This window comes from Hydra vulgaris, chromosome 03 (assembly GCF_038396675.1).
Source record: "Hydra vulgaris chromosome 03, alternate assembly HydraT2T_AEP".
NCBI lineage: Eukaryota > Metazoa > Cnidaria > Hydrozoa > Anthoathecata > Hydridae > Hydra > Hydra vulgaris.
This window is the reverse complement of record NC_088922.1, coordinates 59,492,501-59,520,391: the sequence shown is the minus strand read 5'-3', so window position 1 is coordinate 59,520,391 and position 27,891 is coordinate 59,492,501. Positions and strand designations below refer to the sequence as shown.

The 27,891-nt window shown below is 27.3% G+C and overlaps 2 protein-coding genes across 2 annotated transcripts in view; one reads left to right on the top strand and one right to left on the bottom strand.

Moving 5' to 3' along the window:
- Positions 1 to 27,891, top strand: part of LOC100200908 (DNA mismatch repair protein Msh2) — an 83,395-nt gene that overhangs the window by 52,789 nt on the left and 2,715 nt on the right. Inside the window, exons 12-20 of the mRNA XM_065793845.1 lie at positions 2,805 to 2,918; positions 3,194 to 3,255; positions 6,067 to 6,141; positions 8,705 to 8,821; positions 8,929 to 9,189; positions 9,315 to 9,486; positions 13,772 to 13,835; positions 15,361 to 15,422; positions 15,829 to 15,924. Coding sequence (XP_065649917.1) covers positions 2,805 to 2,918; positions 3,194 to 3,255; positions 6,067 to 6,141; positions 8,705 to 8,821; positions 8,929 to 9,189; positions 9,315 to 9,486; positions 13,772 to 13,835; positions 15,361 to 15,422; positions 15,829 to 15,924 — 1,023 coding nt within the window. The remainder of the gene's footprint in view (positions 1 to 2,804; positions 2,919 to 3,193; positions 3,256 to 6,066; positions 6,142 to 8,704; positions 8,822 to 8,928; positions 9,190 to 9,314; positions 9,487 to 13,771; positions 13,836 to 15,360; positions 15,423 to 15,828; positions 15,925 to 27,891) is intronic.
- Positions 17,793 to 27,386, bottom strand: LOC124808373 (von Willebrand factor A domain-containing protein DDB_G0292028). Its single transcript, XM_065793844.1, has 5 exons — positions 26,063 to 27,386; positions 25,799 to 25,913; positions 23,854 to 25,624; positions 20,561 to 20,711; positions 17,793 to 18,456 (listed from the first exon to the last, which is right to left on the bottom strand). The coding sequence occupies exons 1-5, from the start codon at positions 27,265 to 27,267 to the stop codon at positions 18,006 to 18,008; spliced, it is 3,693 nt and encodes a 1,230-aa protein (XP_065649916.1). The 5' UTR covers positions 27,268 to 27,386; the 3' UTR covers positions 17,793 to 18,005.

Sequence of the window (27,891 nt, the reverse complement as noted above, 5' to 3'; positions counted from 1 at the left end):
TTTTTTTAGAGTCAAATTTGAATTCAAAATTTTCAAATCTTTTAGAAGGGCATCTTCAAATATTTGTTTAGAGGAATTAAATACCTGTTATTAGCTGAAATCAGGATTTGTTCAGAATTTAGGGTGAATGATTTGAGTTAGTATTATATACAATAATACATTGTTTGGTTTTTTTAAAAGGCTTATATGAATTTTCAGAGAGGTTAAATGTGACATCAAGAAAGTTCACAATTAAATTTATGTTTATTTTGATTTGAAAGCCAGTTTTTAAAAAAATTTTTATATCTTTTCTAATTTTATCAACCAGATTTTTTATGCATTATTATTAAGCCATTATCGTGATAAAGGCCTAAATTATAATTAATATAAATAATATATTATTATATATCATTTATATTGATTATTTTACTTAATAAATCTAAAATATATAGTCCAACAAATTCACAAATTTGTGCATCATCATAACTGCGTATTGTTACATCAAAGTAGTCATGTATGTTTTTCTTTTTCCAAGTTTCCTTATTAAAATAAAGTAAGGTTTTTCAACAATGTTTTATTATACAGATTGTTTCTTCAAGAATAACTGTGTGGCTTTTCACAAATTCAATTGTTTTATCTAAAATACCTGCAGTTATTGAGGTGTTAAAATCATTAATGTCAAATTGAATAAATGTTCAGTCATTTTCATTTTCGATTATGGAGAACCAATTTATAACACCAGTGGTTTTTTTCCACTGTTGCAAATTTAATTTGTTTCTAAGAATATTATTAATTTTGTCCAATTTAATTTTGCTTACATGTGTAATCTTGCTTTTTGAGGGAATCAAAAACCTTCAAGAAAGTTTGTTTTGAAAATACAAAGGCTTGGGCAGTTGATTCGATTCTGTTATCAAGTTAAATTCTTTAAGCAATACTTTGCTTCTAAATTAATTGCATTTTCCATATTTTTAGGGGCTTTCTCATAAGAACTATTAATATTGTTGCGTAAAATTTTTTTAAAGTTTTCTGTTGTGAGTTCGTAAATGTTATTTGTTTTATGAAAAAAACCAAAATAATAGAGTTTGATTTAATTTTTTTAACATCTAACTTTAATTCTGTTTGAAATTCGTTTTTTATAAGGTGAAACTGGTTTTAAGAAAAAGTGGGCTTTCCAATGAATTCTTTTAATAATATGCTTAACTTTTTCAATCAAAGAAATAGCTTTTCAAATAACTTTTTTCATTTAGTATTAATATATTTTTCAACGAGTAAGTGAAATTATTAGTTTCCATATTTACACAGTATGTTAAAATACAATTAAGAGTGCTCAACTAATGTTAATAAGGAACCTAATATATATTTAAACAATTTAAAAGAATAGAGCAGTTATAAGTTAGTAGAAAATCACTTAACAAAAAATTTTTATTGTTAAGTGATTTCTTACTAATTTAAAATTGCTCTGTTCTTTTAAGAACATTGAGCACTCTATTTTGTAGAATACATTTTAAAATTGTATATGTATGTGTATATTTGTGTGTGTGTATGTTGAAAAATCCAACATAAAAATTTATTTAATCCATATAAAAGCTTAAATTTTCAAAAAAATTTTTAGAATTGGAGTTGATCAAAAATTTCTTTTATTTGAGTTGAAACTCAAATAAAAGAAAACCTGGGAAATTTCTGTAGTATTTTGTGGTGTTCAATCGTTCTACTATAGTAAAAATGTGGAAATATGGTTGTTGTTGGTCAGGCAAGTCAGCCTACCTGCATGCAGTTCTACACACTGCCAGCTGCCAATATGAATGGCTGAGGGTGCATGTGCAAAACAGCTGGAAGCTGGTTAAATCAGCAGCGATTGCAGCACGCGTTTAGAATCATGTCATGCCCATAAATTATAAATAAAAACAATGATCTGAGATCTGAGTCTGTTCTCCATCAGTATACAGTATAGCAACTGTAGAAGCTGTGTTAATGATCAGGAAAATGCAATCACTGCAGCTATTAATGCTTTCATACTTTATGATTTGAAGAACATTAGAAATATGTAATTTTGAGGTCACAAAATCTGTAGGTTTATTATTGCTTTGTCTATCTATCTGTACTATCTATCTAGCCCAATAGGAAACACTATAAGCACAATGAAATTCTGAAATCTGTGAATTGCAATATTAAGGTCCGGATTTTGAGCTATAGAAATCAATTAATATTATCAATAAAGAGATTCGTAGTGACCCCGGCCTTCTCTGAAAATTAGGCAAGCACCAGTTTTAGAATATTCAGTTTGGAATGATTGACACGCCATTGACCAATGTATGTATGCTTACAATAATTTAACACTTTTGTTTTCCAATAATTTACATTTTCATTTACCAATTACTATCATATTTACTGATATTTATTGATATGCTCATAGCGCATATTTTCTATTGTTACTATTCATTACCAAGTTAATTAAGTTATATCTGTCATCTCTTATCAATCAGGTGTAATTGAGAAGATCAGAACTATTTATCAGAGATGACAGTTATATTATTTCTGCAGAAAGCAAAAGTGTTTTTTTGTAATCGCAACAATTTTCACATGTGTGCATGTGAAGCATAGAGGACAATTTTGGGAAAATTTTACCATTTTTAGGTACTATCTAGACTACATATGTTTATACACTAAACTCAGTTTTGGTCAGTTACAGCCTGTAGTGACACAATTGCTCTATCAACACAATAAGTCGTATACTATCTATTTAAGCTTGAATGCTTAACAGCTTTAGCACACAAGCACATTTAAAAAATATTAGGTATTAAGAAATAATTTCTAAACAATTTTAGGCAATAACAAATCAATGAGTGTTTTTGGATTGTTGAACATGTGTCGCACAAGCCAAGGCCAACGCCTTCTAGCCCAATGGGTAAAGCAACCATTACTTGATCATAAGAAGATTGGTGAGTTGATTTCTTCTTTTTTTGTTATTTGTGGCTTAAAAAAAAAATGTGTACACAAAAATATGTTTTTTATTTTTTAATGGAGTTGTTCAAATATTCTTGTGTGGTATCTGATGTTTACATTATTAGAATGATTAGTGTTACTTTAATAAGAAATTGATAACCCAACCCAAATGGTATTGATATAAACCCTAATGATATTGGATTAAACTTAAAAAAATGCTTTCATGATTCTCCCATGAAACTTATATTCAGCTTATACCCTTTTATTTTAGAAGAAAGATTAGATATTGTTGATGCATTTTTTAACAGAAGTGATACTCGAAAGACTATCCAGGTAATTGTGAATTCAAATATTCTATGTAAAAAAACTTTTCAAAGTTTGACATGGCATTTAGTTATTATCATAATATAACATTTAAAAAATTTTTTAAATTTATCAGCTCAGAGAGGGGTACAGTCAAGTCAAAACATAAACCTGCATTTAGTAATGTGTGCAAAGAATATTGTTTTCCCTCACTTTTAGACAATTCCTAATTTTAAAAGCTTGTTAACTTGTTACTTAATGAATATTTTTAAATTAAAATAAAAATTATATTTAAACGTTATTGTTGTTTTTGTTGTTGCTAATTGTAAGCGTTGTATTTTTTTTATATGGTCAATCATGTGTGAGTACATCTGACAGGTTTCATATCCATGAGCACATCTGACAGGTTTTATAGGCATTTGTAAATCTAACAGGTTACGTATGTGTGGACAGGAAGGGACAGTGACTCAAGCTAGGCAGATAAAGCAGGTCCACTTACATTTACAATGTATTTTTGTATCTTATCTAGGCGAGAAAGACCATTATTAGAAATAACCTAAATATGAGAACAGTATTCCATACACAGACAAATAAAATTTTGTAGAGAATAGAATTAGTACTAAGATAATGGCAAGCATGATAAAGAGAAGCAACCTTAGTAAGTGCTAACTTCTTAGTGTATATGGTTTCCATTAGAGGTCATTAGTGAATGATAATCTAAGAAGACGTAAAGTAGAGGATTCAGTGCTAGGTTTGCCATTCATTAATATAGGAATGTTAACAATACTGTAATAGTTGTTTGCAGTAAGTAAATAAGTTTTGTTGGAGTTAAAATTCAAAACCCAAAATAAAGTTCTAGATAAAAGTTATAATTCACAATCCCAGTTAGAATTCATAACCCAAGATAAACTTTAATTTTCCAAGTTTTATCGGGACTTTTATTTATGGTTATTGGATGGAGCTAACTGAACCTGAGGAACAAATACCCTTTTACAGATGAAAACATTCATATGTTAGAACATGTCTTTCACTTAAATTTTTTTGTAGTACACAAATCATCAAATGAGTTCCATTGGGCAGACCAGCTTTAGTTTCAAAATTTAAAAATATTTTAAAACAGTCTGTGTGTGTATTTAAAAACCTTCAATTGAAAAAAGCATCTAAAATTTCTTTCAGACATGTTTGTTAATTATGCAACTATATGCCTCTACTGGTAGACCATTATACTTTATAAGTTAAAAATAAATATTATTTTTTTATAAATTGAAAATGTGCATATTTTTATTCATTAAATATATAGATTGTAATTAAAGTTTTATAAATTGGTCTTGAGTTACAAGCTTAAATATTTTTTTTTAATTTTTTGAAATTTTTTTAAAGATGGGTTTAAAAAACATTAAACAATTAGTATATTATATTTAAAGAAAGTTAGATATTAGATCTTGGTATTATTTACTATATTTATTTAAAAGTATATAACAGGTAGTTTATTTTTTTCTTACAGTTATACAGTTATTGAAATTTTTAATGAAACAAGTATACAGATACATTGTTATTAAATTTTTTGTTAAAACAAGTAAAACAACACCTTAAAAAAATATGGAGTAATGCAATTTGCGAATGACAGTTGTATTAACTAAATGACAATATAATAACAATTATAACTATAGTAATTAATTTTAATAACAATAATATTAAAAATAATAATAACAATAACATAGTACTTGCTATAATAATCATAAGCTATAATAATATTTTATAATTATAATTTAATGACTGATAAGGATTGTGTTACTTATACAGAAATTTGATTGCAGGAGTGATTGAAAGATAGATATAAATTATTGCAGGAGTAATTGAAAGATTAATATAAATTATTGCATGAGTGATTGAAAGATTGATATAAATTATTAAATATAACAAGACTAATATTAAACTTTTACTCACAAAAAATTTTATTAAAGTTATCGATATTTGCAGATAAAAAAAATGAGGTTTGAAGGGGGAATAGGCAATAATAAAATTGTATTTCAGTAATAAAATTGTCGTAAAGCAACAACATTATTAATAGTATACTTAAGATGAGAGTATAATAAATATCTTATAGTTAAAGATACTTATTTAAAACATATTTTTATAAAAAAAATTTTATTGTTTTTTTTTTAAATAATGTAAAAATAATAAATGTTTATATTTGCAGTTTTTTCAACTCTTGTTCTATTTTCAAGATAAAAATCTTAAAAGATAAAAAGTTCTGTTTACAAGATACAAGGGTCAAAAATGAAAAGGGTTTCTTCTTTATATGATGTTTTTCGCATCAACACAACATTTTTTTGGCACCTTGCAAAATTTATTTATAAAAGCAATTATTATATTTATCAGCAATTGTTATATTTATAAAAGCAATTATTATATTATATTATTATTTAATATATATATATTTATATATATATATATATATATATATATATATATATATATATATATATATATATAGTAGTTATATTATTTATTATACCAAATATTTAAAAAAAATTTTTATATAATAATAGCTTTTGAATAATTTATTAATAAAGTGATGAAATTTCCTTTTTACTTCATGTTTTCTAAAGACTTTTTTTGTTGTTGCTGTATTTACTTGCCCTACGCTAAGGGAGCCATAGTTGATAAAAATTATATTTAATATATCAAATTATTTCTAAATAATGCTTGTTATGATTGTATATAGAGCTTTATTTATTATTTTATACAATAAAGTATACATTAGATTTTTTTTTCATTTGCTTGTATTTATTTAAAATAATTGTATAAATATAACAGAAGAAACTTTTTCTTGTTCAGGATACATATTTAAAAAGGATGCCTGATTTGACACGCATTTCAAAGAAATTCTCAAGAAAAAAGGCTTCTCTTCAAGTATGAGAATGTTTTTTTGTTTTATTAATTATTTGAATTTAAGTTTACGCCAAGTTATCATTTTTTAAATTATAACTGAATTGTAAATTTGTTCAACTTCTAACATATGTAAGTGTGTTTTTTTAATCTGGATTCAGATTTTAAAAAAATTTGAATTTTTTTTTTTTTTTGCAAAAGTTTTACAAAAGGATGCCACTAAAACTTATGTAATTTTTAAAATATCTGAGATTTTGTTTTGTAAAAAGATTTAAAGCATTAAAATTCATTGGCTTTTGGCGCTTAACAAAATAATGCAATCACTGTAGTTTTATATAATTTTTCAAGAGAAACTACTGAACGATAACCTAATTTAAGATTCTATTGGGTTAGCTAAAAATACCCAATTCTTTATCTTTTAATTTTTAGCTTTAGATGTTTCAATATATTCGGGTATATATATTCCGTATATTCGGGTATATATATAATATATATTCGGGTATATATATATTCGGGTATATATATTCCATATATTTGGGTATATATAGGGCTGAAACAATTTGTGCGGATAATTTTTCCATTGCAATTTCTCTATATTGCAAAAAAATGGATGACAGTTAAGGCCATGTACCACACTACCTGCCATCAGTTTCAGTTCAGCAACTCAGCAGTGAAATCAACACAAATTATATGCAATCAGGAAAGTTAGGTGAGGCAACAGCAAAATGTTGTCTATGTATACATACAATATGCGTAATGAATACATACTATGCATTCATGGTTCTATAGAAAACCATTTCAATGAAAAAGGAAAGACTTTAAAAAAGGAAACTGCATGGCAAGGTTTACTATCTCCATGACAACACATTCCAAAATGATTGCTCCAAAAATTATTGAAGTTTGGCAAGGAAGTGTTGCCTTGTTGGCTCTACTCATCTGGTTTAACGCCAACAGTTTATTTATTCTGATCACTAAACAACATCTAGCTTAATTTAAGATTTAATGATAAAGAGTCACTCAGACACTTTTAATCACTACTTTGAATCAAAGCCTTAAGAGTTCTATAGCAGTAGCATTTGTTCATTAGTTTTCAAAAAGTCATAGGCAATGATGAGGCATATGATGTCAAAGATTAATTGTGGAGTTATAAATTTAAAAAAAAAAAAATATCTTGAGAAATTGTTTTGTTTTTTTTAACCAACCTGATACATTCTATGATGCTTTTTTTGAAGAGATTGAAAGCAGTACCTTGTGTTTATAAAGCAAGCTGAGTTCTACTGCCAGAAACATTTATTGCTCTTATAGCCAACAACTTTAAAAGACTTTAAAAGACTTAACAGTCAATCACCTGATTTACTCTAACATGTCAATAGCTACTTCTAGCACTAATGTTCCAAGTTTATCAAAACTATGCTTTTAAAAGTTTATGTTGAGACAGGATTTCCAGAAAAACTGTAAATAAGTTACTAAAAATTATATCATACATATTAATCACCTTCAATGATTTTCAAAATATTGTAAATCATTGAGGCACTTTCTTTTTCAATTATTGACACATTCTCGCATCTTATTATTTTGAAGCATTTGTAAAAACCAATTAGAAATCAACTGCTTCAATCAGTTGCAGATTGTTTATCTGTAGCTAGCGATTTAGTTTTAAAAGAGGTTTTGAAGTGTTTGTTTTGAAGTTTTAGTTTTAAAAGAGGTTTTGAAGTGTTTGCTTCTAAAAAGTAGCACAAAAAATGAATTTTTTTTTAAATTTACCTCCTCAAGGCTATGGAGGCCACTACAGTCGAGGAGGCTACTTTTAGTGTGGTTACAATCCTCTTTCAACTGTATAACTCCGAAACACAAACCTTGACATGTAAGGCTGCTGCACGGAGAAGCATATTATTTGTAAGTATACATGGTATTAATGACTATGCAGTATTAATGAGTATTTAATAAGTATACGCGGTACTACTAGGGATGTGCTGGGGATTGAACTGCAGTGAGCCCAGCATAAAAGTGAAATGAAAAAAGGATCAGAGCTTGTTAAGGAGCAAAAATTTTTAGGAAAAGGGAGTAAAGAGCTGTTAGGTAATTTAGAGTTTGTTTGATACATAGTTCACGTCTTTTTATTCTATAAATTTTGCTGAGTCCACTGTTTTTAGTTTAATATTTTCCTGATACGAGAATAAACTATAATTTTGTTTAGGTTATTTCAGCATAATGTATTAACAATAGAACATTGATCAAATAATAGTGTATAACTGTGAAACAGTATATTGTTGTAATTTGGTGGGGTAGTATGTCACATCATCTAAATCACAAAAGTTGTGCATAATTAAATAATTAAACAAATGCATAGATTAAATATAAATATTTTTTAAAACAGATTAAATATAATATGCAAAATGAATATTATGCATTTTAATAGTAATTTAATATAAAATAAAAGCAACAAATATAACAAATTGTTTTTTGGGAGAATACTGCAATTTAGCAATTTCTTTTAATTACATTTAAACTTTTTAAGGACTTTTATTAGTATTTTTGTTAAGTTAGTAATAAAATCAATTTTAATATTATCTTATTAACATATTAGGATTGTGTACGAGTTTATCAAGCAATTAAGCAGCTACCATATTTACTTTCTGCATTAGACTCATATGAAGGGGATTATAAAGTAACAATAGCTGATGTATTTTGTAAACCATTAAAAGCAAGTACCTTTTTTTTATTCATTTATTTAGCAAAGAATTTTTTTTTTTTATTATTAAATTAATTTTTTTGTCTTAATATTTTTTTCTTTCAATTTTATCTTTTTAGGATTTGATTAGTGATTTTTCAAAATATATTGAACTCATAGAAACAACTGTTGATTTAGAAGATGTTGAGAATCATGAGTATATGATAAAAGCTGAATTTGATTCTGCATTACAAGATTGTAAAACAACTATGAATGAAATTGCTGATCAACTTAATGATTCATTAGATGATGCAGCAAGAGTTTTGGGTTTAGATGCTGGTAAAACAATTAAACTTGAATCAAATTCACAAATTGGTCATTTTTTTCGCGTCACGTTAAAAGTAAGAAGCTGTTCATTTTTTCATGATCTTTATTATTATCATAATAATGATCATGATAATCATTAATATGATCATCATTATCTTAATTATAATAATCTTTGATTATATGAATTATATTTATTTAGGAAGAAAAGGTTTTAAGATCATGCAAAAAATTTACAACCATAGAAACCAGAAAGGATGGTGTGCGCTTTACTAATTCAACATTATCAGAGTTAAGTAATGCTTACCGCACTCAGAAAGCATCTTATAATGAACTTCAAACACAATTAGCAAATGAAGTTATCAAAATAGCAAGTAAAACTTACTTTGTTTATTTTTATACATGCATTTACCAGAATATGTATAGGTATAATTGGGGGTATAACATTTTTACAAACTCAATGAGTGTGTCATATTCTGATGAGATTTTGTAAATAATTGTAGAGAGTATTTAGTTAAGATATTAAGACAATAAGAGTATTTAGTTTCATTAATGTTTCTAGAAAAAAACTCACACGCTGACCCAGTAGAAAGCTGTTAATCACATAACTCTAATAATCGATCTAATATAAGGTGTTGACAACCAACATAGAAAGGTTTCTGAGAGCCAATACTTTCAAAATGTGTCATTAATCTCTTTATCACGCCAATTGTTTTCCCAGTGTTAACATTTGTAGTGTCTGCCACAATCATTTTTATAGCTTCCATAAATCATATTCATTCAAAAGTTCTCAAAGTCCTTCAAAAATTGTCTCTGACTTTTCATTTTCAATACAATTGACTTTAGTCTAACCTCTTTTCTATTCTTATTTATCACAACTACATGATGTTCCTCACCATCTATCTTTTTTCTATCAAAATGCAAACACCAATTCTTGACTTTCAGTTCTTTTCTCAATTCATCTAGTAACTTTTTACCTTCTCTGATGACTGCCATATAGATTGCTGGTTGAGTTGGTGCAGGAAAATCAACACCAGCCATTTGAAGTTGTTGAAACACTGTGGCAGCTTTTTGTGTACTTAGCATTGCTTGACAAACTAATTTAACAGCGTCGTCTGTCCTCAGTTTAATTTTTTGTTTATTAATATTTATCAAAGATTCATAATCACTGTCACTTTCTGAACAACTCTGAAATAGCTCGAAGACTGGGTTGTTTTCTTAAGAAAGTTACGAATGCTATTAATTTATTTAATGACACTGGTTTATTAAGCAACAAAAAGCGCAAGTCTCGCAAATAAAAGACAACCCCCAGAGAAGACTCAGCCGTTGTTCGTTTCGCTGAGCTGAATCCTTTTGTTGGCGCACCAAAAATTGAAGAACAAATTGCTCAAAATTTAAAACTCCATCTGTCTATCAGCACAGTTAAAAGTCGCTTAGGCGAAAATAAGCTATTTGGAAGGGTTGCCCGAAAAAAACCATTGGTCTCAAAACGTAATCTCGTCAGCCGTTTGAAGTTTGCAAAACAGCATGTACACAAGGGTTTAAGTTTTTGGCAAAATGAAAACAAGGAAATACTAGAAAACGTCATGTTGCCATATGCCGAGGAAAATCTCCCTTTGGTTTGCAAATTCCAACAAGACAACGACCCAAAGCACACCGCCAAAAGTGTTAAAATGTGGTTTAACGCTAAGAAGATTAATGTATTGGAGTGGCCCGCACAGTCACCAGACCTAAATCCAATAGAAAATTTGTATGAGGAAGTTGACAGAAACATAAACCGGTCATCTGCAACAAGTTTAGATCAACTTTGAACTGAAATAAAGGCTGCTTGGGATGCCATTACGCCTGAACAATGCCAAAAATAGATCTCGTCAATGGGTTGTCGTTGTCAAGCAGTTATTGACTCAAAAGGATACCCCACTAAATATTAATTTACCTCTAATAAAGTTTTCTAAACTATTTATACAAAATACCTCCATGATTTTGGTAGCAAAAGGGCAAAATGATAATTTTGTACAGGGTGTGCTATTTAAATTGCCCCCTCATTCTGTACTTCTAAATCATTTATATGATTGTCCTTTTTTTTTAAATAAGTTACTTTCTTTTCTTACTCAGTAATGTTTTTAGGGCAGTGTGAGCAGGTGCTCCATCCTGCTGGAAATATGAAGAAAGCAAAATGCATTTTTCATTCAGAGCTGGTAAAAACTGTGTCTGCAAAAGTTGAATATAAGAATCAGCTGTTATGGAACCCTCCATAAAAAATGGCCCTATCAAGGGCTTTGCAGACATTGCTGCCCATGCCATAACTGTTGGCAGATGCTGGGTAATTTGTTCATAAAAATGTGGGTTTGCCTTGCTTCACATGCAGATTTGTGACCCTTCTGCATAAAAAGCACACTCATCACTTAAAAAAATATTGTCACTATGTCTGGCATTATTATTCTTATTCAATATTGCCTGACAAGAAGTTACTTGTGTTTCATAATTAGCTTCACTTAAGAATTGCACTTTGACTGGCTTCCAACTTCTGTAGCCCAGTCCTCTCAGTGTTCGCCACAAAGTCGTTTGGGATATGTCAAGCTCCTCTGATCTTTGACTGGAAAATAAAACAATGAAAGTAGTAGTTTAATAAAGAATATTGTATTGATTCCATAAATAAAAGTAAAAGGAGACCTACCTTAATGATGCCTTGTGATTTTCTTGAACTGATTGCTGCACTGTGTTGTGTTTGTTACCACATTCAATTTGGAAAACCTAGATTATGTTTGTCAAGAATTGATCCAGTATGGATTAATTTTTCTGACCACAATTTAAAATATTCTGCACGAAGTGGTTCATAGTCAAACCGTTCACATAATTTAGCCTTCACTGCTCTTATGGCTGAAACAGACTTTTTGCTCTCATTATACTATACAGAGGCCAAAACACAATACTCAATCGTATATTCGCTCTGGTCAGCCCTCTCGAAATAATTGAATAAAAGAAAAATTAATTAGTGATAAAATATATATTGGAAATAAATAAATGAAGAAAAAAATATTGACCAAATTTAGACATCAATAAATGCAGCAATTTATGAGTATGAATTTATGAACATAGATTCCTAAAAGTGACTGTGAATTATGAAACGCACTGTATATATTTATTTTTTATATATATTATATATATATACATATATATATATATATATATGTATATATATATATATATATATATATATATATATATATATATATATATATATATATATAAGAACATTGAGCACTCTATTTGTAGAATACACTAACATAATTTATTTATATATATGTATATATATATATATATATATATATATATATATATATATTTAAAATCTAAAATATAGTTGCAAAATATTTAATATTAAACATCTGTTCTACATTGTTAGTTAAATTTTTTTTTTCTTTTATAATTCTGTTATTTAACTTGTTAATATTAATTTGAAATAATAATTTTAACTGTTTGAAGAGGTTCTGGTTATAACTTTAACTGTTTAAAGAGGTAGGGTATGGTTTTAAGATTTGTTTCTAAATTAGCACAATGGCAATCAACTAAGTTATGTTCTATATTGACATAAATAAAAGTTTGCTATAAACTTTATTTTGAGGCTACAAATCAGCTGAAATTAAAATCCTTTAAGTTCTTTTAGGCCAGAACTTTTTTTTGCCTGAAAAAGGTTAAAACTCCCTTAAAGAAAATGTGATTCACAAATTCAGATTTAAAAAAAAAAAAAAAGAATGTAAAAATTCTATTTTGTATCACATATGTTGTCTTTTTTTCTCTGGTCTGGTCAGGAGCAATTAATTGAAAAAAGAGCTAAACAGGTAGTAAAAACTGCATGAAAATTGATTCACATGAGAAAAGGGCTTTAAAATTAAGCAGGACATGTCATAGTCTACTTACTGATTAAAGGAAAATTTCATTTTAATACCAAAGTTGATAGAAATTTAAATTTTGTTTTGTTTACTAAACTAAAATGATTTTAAATATTGTTAGATCCACAGATCTTACCTTGAGTAATCGAAATAAAAGACATTGGTTAAAAGATGTTTCAAATATGAACAACTCAGCAATTATTAACATAATTAAGTTTTTTTCACTTTCTAGTATTTTTGTAAGATTTTATGTGACAAAACTAAAATAGAAAATTAAAGCGAAAACTTTTGCAACAAAAAATAAACAAAATAGTTTTGCAACTTTGAACTTGTCATTTTTTATTCTCTTAATAATGATTTTGTACAAAAATGCTTAATAATGATTTTGTACAAATATACAACCACAAGCAATAAAATGAAAAATAAAGTTAAAACATAACTAAAAATTATTCTTAGCATGTTATTTAATAAATATTTTGACTTACATAATATTGAACCAAGGGAAGGCTTGAAGGAAAGACCAATTTTATATTTCCAACCGCAGGTGTATTATAGTGAAGATTTTGTAAGAATATAAAAAAGTCCTCAAACGATTTGTAATAATTTTGCTAAATATAAATTTTATACAAATTCCGTATTTAGAATATTTTATATTTAGAATAAAATTTAGTAATTAAACAATATTTTGTAATTTAAGATAAGCTCATACCTTATAAGTTATGTTGTATGATATATTTATAGAGTTGTATTTTGCTTTTTTTTATAGGTGGTTATGCTGATCCAATGAATGTTTTAAGTGATCTTGTTGCTCACTTAGATGTTCTTCTCAGGTATTTATAAAATTATATATAAACCCTAGTTTACAGACTCAGTTTTTTTTAAGTGTTTGACTTGTCTAATTGGCATAAAAGTACTTTACCCTTTGTTCAACAATTAGAAGGTGTCATTCACGAAATATGTCACATGATAGGGGGAGGGGGTCTTAACAATTTTGTTATGATTCATTACAGAAAGAATAGAATTCAGTTTTCGTTACAGGAAGGGGTATTCAGTTTTGTGACACGCCTTTTTTTTTTGAGTTCAAAATCTATAAAATTCTTTTTATTGATTAAAAGTGTGCCAAGCCTAAAACGCTCGACTTTTCCAATTGGCTATTCCAATTTAACATAAAGTGGATTTGACTTAATTTTTATCAGAAATGACTTTTTTAAAATTTACTTAAATTTTAGTTTAAAATATTTTTTTTGATCATCTATGGCAGTGCCCCAGCATGTTGTTAAAAAATTTTAATATTTTTTTAAAATTTAAATGTTGCAATTAAGGGACAATCTTTAAAAAGATTTACAAATAATGTTACAGGTGATATTTGTGATTTCTTTAGACTACAAACTGACAAAGGAGGTAATGTTCCTTCAAAAAAGAAATGTTATATTTCTATACTGTTTTAAAATAACTTGACCAAGAATAACATTAGCCCATAATTCATGACAAGGTGATATCTGCATGCTTTTGCCATTAATATGCTCCCAAAGATTTTTTTATATGGGATTTTGATACTTATTGACAATGTATTTGTTGATAAAGTTGTCTGAGCTTCCAGTATCTATTAATGCAAAAAAAATTGCCCATTGATTTCCACCTTGCGAATTATATATGAAAGGCAATTATCATTGCTAATACATCGTCAGCACTTATCATTGCTAATATATCATCAGACTCAGTAACTGCTAATGGTTTATTCAATTTACACAAACAAAATGTCTTTTTTTTGGCATTAGTGACAAGTGACATCTTGAACAGGACAAGCTCTATGCAGTTGGCTATTGTCTCCACAGAAGTAACACAGGTTTGTGGTTGGTGATGAAATTTATTATTTATCGTGAAAAATTTATTAATTATCAGAGTGTTTTTGCACAAACTCTTATGAGCCTGCTTGGTTTAAAGCTGATGTTAGTGTAAGGGTCTTGTTTTCTAGTAGCCTCTTGTATATCACACTTGAGTATAATTAAGTGATAAATGCATCTCTAATAAATTCATTGCAGTAAATGTTAGCGTTTTTACAAAGTTTTTACTTAGTTAACAAAGTTTTTACAAAGTTAAGCCTTTTATGAAAAATTGATTTGGTTCCTAACATGTTGAATACCCAGTGTGCACAAAATGTGCTTTAGACGTCTTAAACACTTCTTGTAACCATTCATGTCAACAATTTTGACTAATCACATTGTATTATTAAAAATCTTTAGGGTATTCAAAAAATTTTAAATTAATATGAATAATAAGAATAAATTTAAAGAAATCTTGTTTTTTTTTTAATTTGTTGTTTTTTTTTAAACAAAGTTCAAATTGTTTTTTAAGCTTTTCTTTGGTTGCATCCCAGGCTCCTATTCCATTTGTTCGCCCAAAAGTATATCCACTTGGTAATTTTTTTTTCTTACATAAGTTCTGCTAAAATTTCTTTCATAAATATATATATATATATATTTTTTTATATATATATATATATATATATAAAAATATATATATATATATATATTTATATATATATATATACATTTTTTATATACTTTATATATATATATATATATATATATATATATATTTTTTATTATCATTATGGTTTTAACTTGTATAAGTAAACTTGATATATATATATATATATATATATATATATATACATATACATATACATATACATATATATATATATATATATATATATATATATATATATATATATATATATATATATCAAGTTTACTTATACAAGTTAAAACCATAATGATAATAAAAAGCAAATACTAATAAATTTTGTTTTAATAAAAGGTAGTGACAAAATTATTTTAAGTGGTTCTCGACATCCATGCTTGGAAGTTCAAGATGATATCTCTTTTATTGCAAATGATGTCAAACTTGTTAAAGGTAAAAAAAAAAAATTATTCAAAAAAGTTTCAATCCAAAAAAATTGAAATTTATTTAAACCAGAAGTTTGTTAACTTAAATAATTTGACACTTGTATAACTAATACCTATAGTAATAAAAGTAATAATAATATTAAAGATAATATAAATATATAAAATAAATTTAACATTATTATGTGACATAAAAATAAAAATACTTTTAAATTACTCATTTTCTTTTTTCTTTTTAGATAATAGACTAAAATATTTAAGATTGATTATCATGCATCAATCATTACATCATTTAATTAATTATTCAAAATTGTTAAATTAATCAAAGTTTTAATTTCTAGATGTAGTTATACTTAAATTTATACAAGATTTATCATTTTAATTTATGTTACAAAAGTAAGTCTTGATTATTATTAACTAGTAAATTAATTAAAAACTTTAAAAAAGCTTTGAAATTAATAACTAAAAAACTATTGATTGTAAAGAAAAAAATATGACACTAATATTGGTTTGGTTTCTTTTTTTTTTAATGTAAAATAGTATAGTGAATATTAGTGATTTATATATGTTGTTTTCGAGCAAAACTTATAGGAAAATTGATAGTTGTATAAAGTTGCATAAAATAACATAATTTCAACATTTTGGAGTAATTTAGTGTTTGAAATTAATTTTAAAGTACAACCATTCCAGAAATAAGATTACTTAAAAAATTGTGTTGCTGGTACTTTATTTTTGAAAAGCAAAAACAATCTGAAAGCATTTCTGAGATCTGAATTTGATTATCTATTGAGGTAGGCAAGGCACTGTAGCCCTGACTAAGGCAACTTACTTAAGAGAGGGAAAACTTTAATACAGTATCCTTACTTTATTTGTGGAAATATGAGAAGGAGCATGTAAGCCTTAATGGTAATCCTCCTAGTGATATTATCACGATAAAAATGTTCAGTCCTGATCTGCAATTCAACTTACTGGAATTCTTCCTCTAAAAATCGTCAAATGTTTTAGGCTGGAACTTAAAATTAGCTTAGTAACAGATAACTCTTTTCAATTCAAACTTTCATTATTTTTTATTACACTTTTATTGCAAATCTTATTTTCACAATTTTGTTGAAAATGTTGCTTCTTTTTTTTTTTCTTTTTTTCTTTTGTTACATTATTTCAAAAGTTGTTAAACTCTTACTTTTCTTAAGTTAAAATCATTTTATTCCATTTTGTTATGATATAGCTAATTTTATTGATAAAAGAAATTACAGAATTAGTTTGTGAATATGAATAATGTGACTGTTGGGATTTCATAACTAAAGATTTCTAGGTATCTTAGGTGATTATGTTAGGAATAAGTTGTTTTTTTTAAAAAAAGAAGTTTTTAAATTAGAATCTTTTATTTAAGTTTGTCTTACATGCTTATTTTGGTCATCAATTGTTTTTCATAGCTTAATTTTTCAAGATGATAAAAATTGCTTGATACAAATTCATTAGAGTTTAAATAAGGATAATGATATATAAAACCAAAAATGCCTTTCAAATGATTTGAGGTTATGCAATTATGAAAAGATATTTTTTGGTGTAAGCTATAAGACCACAAAACTATAAAACAAACTATAAAATCTTAATTTCTAACTCGTGTTTTGTGTTTTTATGATATATACTTTTTAGATGTTTAAGATCAGTCATTAATTCCTAGTAAATAGTTATGATTAAGAATTTCTGTCAATAATAATCATCAAATACTTTAAACTTTCAAACTTTTTGGTCATTGCTCATCTCAAATATTTTTGCTCCCTGCTCATCTCAAATATTTTTAGATTAGCAGTGAGCAATGATTTTTCTTTTATTATATTATGTCTTTAGTTCCGGATCAACAAACAAGCCAAATGGTATATTAATTGATATAAAGTCTAATCAGTATCATTAAAAAGTATACTTGACAACAATTTCAAAATGAACTTACTAAAATTTATCTTTTTAACATTAATTATGCACATTGCTTATAAAATTATTGAAAATCAGAAAACAATTTTTTTTTTTTAATAAAAATCTGTATAATACATTTTCTTTAATTTTTTATTTAATGGTATTCTCTATTTATTTTCACCTGGTATATAAAATATTTAATGTTTGCTGACTTAACAAAAGAATGTCATTTAAATCAAACCCATTAGGCAAATTTTGTCTCATTAACCAATGCATTGATTTCTGGTTTACTAATATCCAGTGAGAGTATGTCGATTTCCAAAACATATCAAGCCATGACAATGCAATTGCAGTAGTCCATATGTTTTCATAATTTTCGAATTGATTCATCTGTTCTCTGCAGACTTCAAATGGGCAGCTTTCTTGTAGTTGTATAAAGTTCACAGAAATTATGCTTGCTAAGGTGTTGCTGAGTACCCAACTTCCATCATGTTGCATTAATTCTATCAAGTTTATAAAACTTTTTTTGACCATTCTGTTTTGGTTTGTTATTGATGTAAGGGGATTGATTATTTGCCATATTTTGGTAGAATTTGTGCTGTAGTTTAACTTCTTTTGCATTTCATATCTAAAATAAAATGTAACATATATTGTTTTTGTTTTCAACAGTGATTATTCTTATATAATAAATTATGATGCATAAAAATTTAATTGATTTATTCAAAAGAATAGATGTCCATAGATGTTTAACAACGAAGTTTAATTGCTTTGTAAAATTAAATCATAAAAACACAAGCGTTTAAAATATATTATTTTTTGTCAAGTAACCAGTGGTTATATTAAAGCCTTAATTGTACATAAATGACTGATTACAGGTTAGAGTTTGTTTTTTCATCATAATATTAAAGTAACTCGGTAATGCAAACCTCTCGCTTTATAAGCGAGAGGTTCCCAGTTTGATTCCCACCACGTCCCTGGTAGTACTGCACTCAACTTGTTTCTCCGTGCAGCGGCCTTGTTTGTCAAGGCTCATGTTTCGGAGTTATAGAATTGAGAGAGGGTTATAACCACAATTAAGTAGCCTCCTCATCTGTAGTGGCTTTCTCGGCCTTGGAGAGGTGAATTAACAAAAAAAAAAAAAAAACTAGGGGAATCTGTTGTTTTTTTTTATATGCCAGTACTTGTAATTTTTACTCAGTTTCAAACTTGTTACAACTCTTAGTAGGATTAATAGTAATGTTTACATTTACTCAATAAGCCCTCGGAATTAGAAAAAATAGGGTTGGCAATTTATTGCCTTTCCTAAACTATTTTTGGTCAGCATCAGGTTACCTTAAAATAACACAAAAGTTTCACCATAGCAGCATAGAAACAAGGTCATCAAAATATCTCCAACATCAGACATCTTTAGGTCTACAGTTAGGTCAGCCTTGTCAAATGCCAACCCCAATTCCGAGGGCTGCTTAAGAAAATCTGTATTAGAAAATATTTAGTCTGTATTAGAAAATATTGTGGCCAAAATGATCTGGTCACTTATTTATAGCAGAAAATGTTTTTGTATTGTATAGTGTATGCATTTATTAATTAAAAACATTTTAATTCCAAAAACAACATTAACATATAAGAATAAAGTCAAGGTATAAAACATGTTATCCTCAAACTTACAAAACAGCCTTTATTTTTTGTAGCATTTGGGCACAATGTTCGAGCATTATTTTATGGCACGTTTTTTTTTAAAGCTTTTCTCAGATCTGCTTAAGGTTAACTTCTGTTTAAAACTACCTGCTTTTAATTTTACCAAACAGCTTTTGATAGTTTTTAAGTTAGGCAGTCACATCAAGTTCCTCTGTTGTGCATGAAAATATCAAACTTTCTTATTTGAAATGAATTAGTTGCACTGTTCTTCAAAATTTCCAAATAATTTGCAGAATTGTTTCATCTTGTTGCAAAAGTTGTAAATCAGCATGACCGTTTATCCTAAATCATAGTTGCTATGTATTACTTAACAGGAAATGCAATGTAACAGGCATTGTAGTGTGAGTTAGGTTGGTTGCTGGCAAACATTCACTAAAAACATTGTCTGAGAACATGACACATTACTCTATTTTAACAGTCTTATCCTTGTGTTCTTTGCAAAATTTGAGGCAATCGCAAATATTAAAGCATATATAACAACATCACAATATTAATAACAGTACAATAGAATCAAATATTAAAGTCCTTGGCGAGGCATCTTCTAACTACAGACAAAAGCAATTTTACTAAGTGTTGTTGTAGCCATACATTTATCTAGTATTGTTGAAGCCAAGTGTTGTTGTAGTCATACTCTAAGATAATAATGATTGAATTGCATATGATTTTGATGTTTGTAGAGCATTAATGAATTCTTTTTATTGGTTGATAACTACTCAATCACTCATGCAGTGTATGATGGTTTAGTGTGTTGCCAAGCATTTTTTGCTTTTTTTATTAATTTATTTATTTCCCTCAATGGAAGCATTCAAGGAAATTAGGAAGTGGAAGAAAAAAGTTTTTTGTTTGATGCAATATTATTTAAAAGTTAAAGATGCCTTAGACAGAAATCTGGACATTTCTGTTTTGCAAATAAATTTAATACAAATGCTTCCATCAAAAATACAATAGTTAATTAAATACACTTTAAAATAACCACATAGATTTTTTCTGGCACATGTCTTAATAATAGTTACTAAAATTTAAAAAAAAAGTATTACCCCTTTTCTGCGCTTTCTGTACATATGCTGGTTATTTGTTTTTCATTGCACTTGTCATCATTCAAAGTTAATATTGTGTATTTTGATGGTATATGGGCTGCAACACTCACTTCTGCTATAAGTGATTTGATATACATTTGACTTTTTGCTTCTATAGAAATACAAAAAAAATTTAATGATAAGCAATGCTATTGATTAAAATACTAAAATAATGTTAAATTAAATTATATATAATTAAATTGGTTGTAAACTTGACAAAAACTGTAACAAAAAGACCAGTAAAATGAAACTTTTTTATTTGAGCAGCTTGTTGTTACAAGCATTCATGTAGCCATCAGAGTGAGTGGTGCAAGTATTCTTGTTGTCATAAAATTATTTAATTGACTGCTGATTATACATTTTCAAGATGATAGTAGCAGCTTTATGAATATTTGAATGTATGAAACACATGCAAAAAAAAAAATCTTGCTTATTCTAATCAGGTTTCATTTTATCAAACTGGTGAAAGATAAAATTTTGGTTATTAACCCTTTGACTGTGCAATAAAATTATATGATGTTTTGAAAAAATCAACTAAAAAGCATTTTAAGAAAAATTTAATTAAAGAAAACAAAAACAGTTAAAAGCAATCACTCATTTATGAAAACCAATGTTTTAGCGCATAGTTTTGAAGATCACTTTAAAAGCCATGATTGTGGCTTGCTGCAGTCAAAAGGTTAAAATAAATATTTGTTTATAAACAAAGAAATTTCAGTGGAATGACCAATTATTGCATTGAAATCTGGCTTGGGTTTGACCCAACAGCATATTGTGACCAATATGTGGTGATGGTGTAGTGGTAGAGCGCTTGCCTTATATGCAAGAAGTTCTGAGTTCGATCACCATCACGTCCCTGGTAGTACAGTGCTTAACTTGTTTATCTGCGCAGCGCCCTTGCAACTAACTAAAACTAATTATTTCAGTGGAATCCAGTCTGATTACAGCAAATTTGTTATCTACTTAATCCATCTTATATAATAGGAAACTGTCATCACTAAAAAATGCTTGCAGTTTGAATAGTGAATTTAGTTTGTGAATTTAGTTTAAGAAAAATTCCTTTTACAAATATAACAGACTTATCATAAAACAATAAACGAATTCACAGTCATGTGCTTAGATGCAAAACATTGTGAGTATAACATTGATTAATATTGATCATAATAGTTAGATAAAATATGAATTTGTTTGTTGTCAAGAGTGGTGTATTTTCATTTATGGTGTATTTTCATTTATTTGAGGGGAAAACAAATTAGGTAAAAAGCAAATAAAGGTTTGAAAATAAATCAAAGCATTGTATCTTAAAGTTGTATTATATATTACAGCTGGAATACTTTATGAGAAACTAATTTTTGTCAAAATGTTCACTTTTTATCACTTTGTGAAATTTCAGCACATTTACATAATTGTTTTTGGAAGATATTGTTATTTCAAAATCATTATATAATTATATTTAAAAACCTTAAATAATTTTTATTGGATTTAATATATTTCATTTTTTGGTCATCTTGTGTAATTTATTGTTTTTGTGGTTACAAACCATGCATGTGGTCATGTTGAAAAATGTCTTTAAACTGAAAAATGTGATCAAACTGAAAAATAAATTCAACTGAAGAATCAAATGAATAATAGCAATCAAAATGACTCAATTTTTTTAGTTATTTATTATTTATTTAGTTATTTATTATTTATTTTTCCTGTAGTTATTTATTAAATTATAAAACTAGGTTTTCAAATAAAATATCAAAAAGTATTTAACATACAAAAATATTTCTTGTATATTTCTGGTATACTTTTAAATTTAAATATCAAAAATGGACAACCATATGTGTTCAATTGATTTTTCATTAAATATGTGTGTATACACATCTATTTGATTGGTATAGCTATCAAGGTATTCAGAGAATGACATATAAGTTTATTGTTATGGAAACTTTGGTTAACAGTATTCATGTTGATAACCCAGAGCTATTAATGCTTAAATTTGTTTTTAACTCATGTTAAAAACAGATATAAGCATTTCAACTTAATTCTAGTTTTCAAATCATTAGCATTGATCAATTTTTAGATGAGAGGTAGAGATGTACATAAATAAAGAGCTTATAAACAACAGTTATTACAAATTAGATGTACCAACAGTAAAATATTTTAAAATTCTACATGACAAAAAGATTTCTTGTTGCAAAATAAAATTAATACAAGTTACTGAGCCATGTAAAAAAAATCTTATAAGTATTATTAAAAATAGAATTTTAACAATATTCTTAAATAGAGCATAAGCTTAGTAAGAAAATTGTTTTTATTCAAATAAATGGAAGTTAATAAAATAGTTGCCCTGCAACTCAGAATGTTGAAATAGTTACCCACAACGGAAAGTGTTGGCAATTGTGTAACTACAAAACTATTGCAAAACTTGTCATACAAAAAAAAAAATAAAAAAAAGAGAAAAGAGTTACATCGGTAAACAATAACAATGTGTACACCCTGTAGTTTATTATGCACCTTGTAGTTTATTATGCAATGATGCACCCTGTAGTTTATTATGCAAGGCATATACTGAAGATTAGACAAATATTTTATGTTTTATATCTGATAGCTTAACATATAATGTTAGATTTATTGTGTTATGAAAATAGCTCATGTTGAATTTCTTTATGGTGTTATGAAAAAAATCAAAATATTTGTACAAGAAATGACTTTACACAAACAAAATCATTATTTACTTATCTTTATGCTAGATAGGCAAAAAAATTAATTTCTAAAATTCATTATATTATGCTGAAGATTTTGTGATAAAATTTAAATAGAATTTCTTTGGGACATTACTTAGAAAGTCATTATTTAATGGCATGACAGTTAAATAACTTATTTGACTTCTATTTAATTTTTTAAAAGATCTTTTATATTCAATTCATGTTTTTTTAAAAGCTGTTAGTATTTGCTCCTTCTATTAATCATGACTCCCTGATTAAATAATGCATTGATATTAAATTAAAATTAAATGAAAAATATATTTTTGTTTTTCAAACAATTAATGCATTTTGATTTAGGCTTTATTGTTTTTATGGAAAATAGGCATTTTCTATATAGATTCTTTGAAGTATTGCATCTTAACTTTTACTTGTTAAGTTAACGTAAAAATACTTATAAATTATTTTTGATGATAAATTATTTTTCAAAAATATATTAAACTCTGTTTCTAATTTAAGAAAAGAACTTTGTGTTTAATTTAAGAAAAAATTGATGTAAAAGCTTACCAAATAATTCATCATCAAGTTGCATCTCAAGATCTTTAATTATTGATTTTGCTGCAAGTTGATGCATTACTGTTTTATTCAATTCACTTGAGCTTTGTACAGTATTGAAATGTAATTGAAAAGGTATAATTCTCTTAAACAAATGCTTTCCTATTTGACCTGATAAATAAATGAGGGCTTGAGTTGGATGCAGTTGCAAGTTGTTAACATCTCCGATTTCAGATTGTCCGATCTCAAATATAGATGAAGAACTAAATGTTCTTGAGTTTTCAATTATAGGTGGATTTCTGCTGACAGAGGGCTTTTTATTTGGTTTACTTGTTTGTTTTACTGTTTCCTTTGTTATTAAGTCTTCTAATATTTGTGTTAAGTCGTTTTCATTTTCAGTTTCTTTTTTTAAAGTCATATTACCTACATTAGATGTTGTGCGACTAAGCAACTTTCGTTTCAATGTCTGTGGAAGTGATGTTATACTCTCAGAAGATGGGGTTTTATTTTTAGACTTTTCTGAGACCGTATTTACAAAGGATCGTAGTTTGTTAATGAATGATGTTATTATTACTTTTGGTTTAGAGTTTTTTCTGTTAGTTTCTACTGATGGTTCTTTTAGTTCTTGGTCTTCTAAATTTTCAATGTGAGAATTTGATAAAGTTTTCTTTTTTTGTTCTATAATTTTGCACCTATCTACAATGCAATTTATGTCTTCATTTTCTGAATAGCCACTAGAAGATTGTGAAAAACTTTTTCTTCGAACATCATCTTCAAAATCACTAGAACGTTGATCAGTAGATGAGTATCTCCCAAAACCACTGTCTCGCCATTCACTGCTCTTTTTTTTTTGGAAGGTTTTAGGCCATGTGCACTGTATCATTTCTTCCTGAAGATTAACCCATTCGTGTAATTGACTTCTTTTCTCACTTACTTCACTTTCTAATAATTGAGATAATAAATCTTCATTTGAATAATCAAGTATATGAGTGTTAGCATTTTCATTTATCAAGGCTTGAGTTATTCTTCTACATTTTACTTTATCATTTAATATAAGTGTTTGGGTTATCAAGTCCTCGGGAATTTCATCATCGAAGTATTTTGATACATGAGGCGATCGTGTGTCAAGACTACGACAAGAGCTTAACCTAGTTGGGTAACCTGGAAAGGAAACGAAAATACTGCTTGTGTTAGATGTATCCGAGTTAATGCTACTTGTGCTTTTAGAACTATCACCATTTTTGTTTCTAAAATACCTTTCTAAGTCATGTTGTTGTAAATAAAGCTTTCTAATATCAGAATTACTATTTAATTCTTTGTCTAAAGTATCATCAATTTCATCTGGGTGTTTTGAAATTTTCCACGACTGTATCTTTTCAATTGAGTTTTTTTTTTTTACAAAAGTGCTTTCATGAAGTTTATTAACTTCATCTTCAGTCAAGAATACTTCATTTTCGTTGTCTAAACAGGTGCATAAGTTATATTTGTCTGATAATATTTCGTTTTCTAAAGCAAAATCTCTTTTTACATAGGGTTCAAAAACAATTTCTTCTATGGGGTAGAAATCTTCAAACCAAAATTCTTTTATAGAGTTACCAGACTCCTCATCTTTTTCATCATCTTCTTTTGTGGCAAGAATGGCAAACAAGTTCAAGCGATCTTGATAATAAAGAGGTGGTAAATTTTCTGGTGTATAGATAACGTCGTATGCATCTGGTAAGATCCATGACACTTTAAGGTCAGTGATAGCTGGTTGAAGAGCACTGCTTAACCCTTCAATAATCTATGAAAAGGTTTTTTTGTTGTTTTTATTATTGAGCTGAAAACGAGTGAGAACTATTTATATATAAATTATATAAATATTATATTTATATTATAAATTACAATTATATATAACAAACTTTTATGAAAATTTTTTCCAAATGCTACATAAAAAGTTGGATGGGGAGCTTCTTACCTTAACTTGTAAGTTTTCTTTTTCGCTAAATGTGAAGTTTTTTGCTTTTGTAAGATAGGAAAGTTTTTGTAGAGAGAAGATTTCATTATCATTTTCCATGCAAAATACAAAAATCCTATAATTTTGTATTTATTATATTGCAATTTTTTTTAAAAGTCGAAATTAAATTTGTACTATGAAATACTGTGAACAAAACACAATAAATCTGAGTAACAGAAAAAAAAAATTTAAGTCATAGGATAAAAATATATAGATGATAGTTACCGAGCTTTGTAATTTTTTTTTTTTACTACTTCTAATGTTTCTTTGCATTGGAACAAGTTACCCAAAGTTACCAGCAATACTTGTTTAGGAACATGTTCGATTTCATCTGTATTATAAAGCCATTCAACAGCTTCAAGTAAGGATGGTGGTCTTTGGATATTCGTTTCCACTCCAATATACTCAATTGCTGCAATATGATTTTCTTCGTTGTATACCTGGGAACATGAGAATAGTGGTTGTTTACTTATATAAAATACATTAAAGTAAGAGTTTTCAGGAAGGCTTTTCATTAATAATATCCAACTATCTCTTAAATCGTTTTTTAGTATGTCGTTAACAATATTGCAATTAATAATGAAAAGGAACTCGCCAATTTGCTCTATTGGAGATTCGTGGTTTAGTTCGTCATACTGGTTTAAAATTTCCGGAGAGTAGCTCAGCATTAATATTGGATTATTCATAATGTTACTAATTGGATTTGTTTTAATTTTTGCGTTTTTTTGTTCACTTGGCTCTTCAATAAATATATAAGGTTCTCGTGGTCGGCACAAAAACATTACAAGTTCAAATACATTGTCGGATGGAGTGTAGTTTTCTGGTAATGATACGCGAAGTTTTGATCCAGATAGAGAAAAGGGGGGCGCATCAACTTGTATAGGATGAGTGTTTGATTGGATACCGCATAATAAACACGGTGCTTCAATAAGCATTTCGATTTGAAAGCTTCCTAAAGGTTCGGCTCTCGTTTTATAAGCATGTTTTACATCAACTTCTGTAACGATTTTGGGAGAGAATGTTTGTGGTAGTTTGTAATGAAGAGCATCACCGTTTAATGTCATGCATATTTCACTAACTATTGTCACCTGAATTTCTACCAAAACCCATGGGGCTATATTGCCAATGCAAACATTAAACACGTCGTCGTGCATCTGTTCTTTACCAAATAAGATTTCTTTATTTTCTATCTCTTTACTGTGTTTAATGCTAGCCGATATATAGTGACCTTCCACTAAGCATTCGAACTCCACTATTGCACTGTTATGTGTCAGTGGCAAAATAAAAAGACCTTCGATATTAGTGCGGTTATGGTTGTAATAAGTTAAAATTGCTGTTGTTCTTGATGTAAAGCCTTTTATTTCGGCAAAAATCGTTGATGATCGAAGATGAAGAGGATACAAGGTCGTGCGATTGATTAAACCAGACATGTGTTTTGATTTATCAAGTACGAATTAATAAACCAGATATAAATTTTGACATCGTATATGTTAGTAGACTGTAATAAATATTTATCATATTTTTCTCTACTTCATATAATATTTATATATATATGTGTGTGTGTGTGTCTACGTATAATATACACACACACATATATATATATATATATATATATATATATATATATATATATATATATATATATATATATATATATATATATATATATATATATATATATATCTGTGTGTGCTAAAATATTTGTTTGTTTATTATAATTCTTAAGCCTAATTGCAAAAAAAAAAAAAAAGAATAATAGTTTATCATAAAAAGGATTTTAATCAAGCAATAAATTGGACTGTAAAAGCGAAATATGGAAAAAATTCATTACAAAAATTGCGCTTTGTTTAAAAAATAAGTATTTTACAGGGGGTTTAAAGTAATGGTTTTTGTTTCCTTTTTTATATTTAAAAATCTTAAACGACCCCCTTTCAAATTGCACACAGATGTGGCTTACAGTTGAAGAAAAAAAAGAAATCTTTTGTTATGCGCTGCGTCATTAATTATAAACAATAAAGAGAATTTTGTTGCAGGTGATAATCTTAATTCGAGTT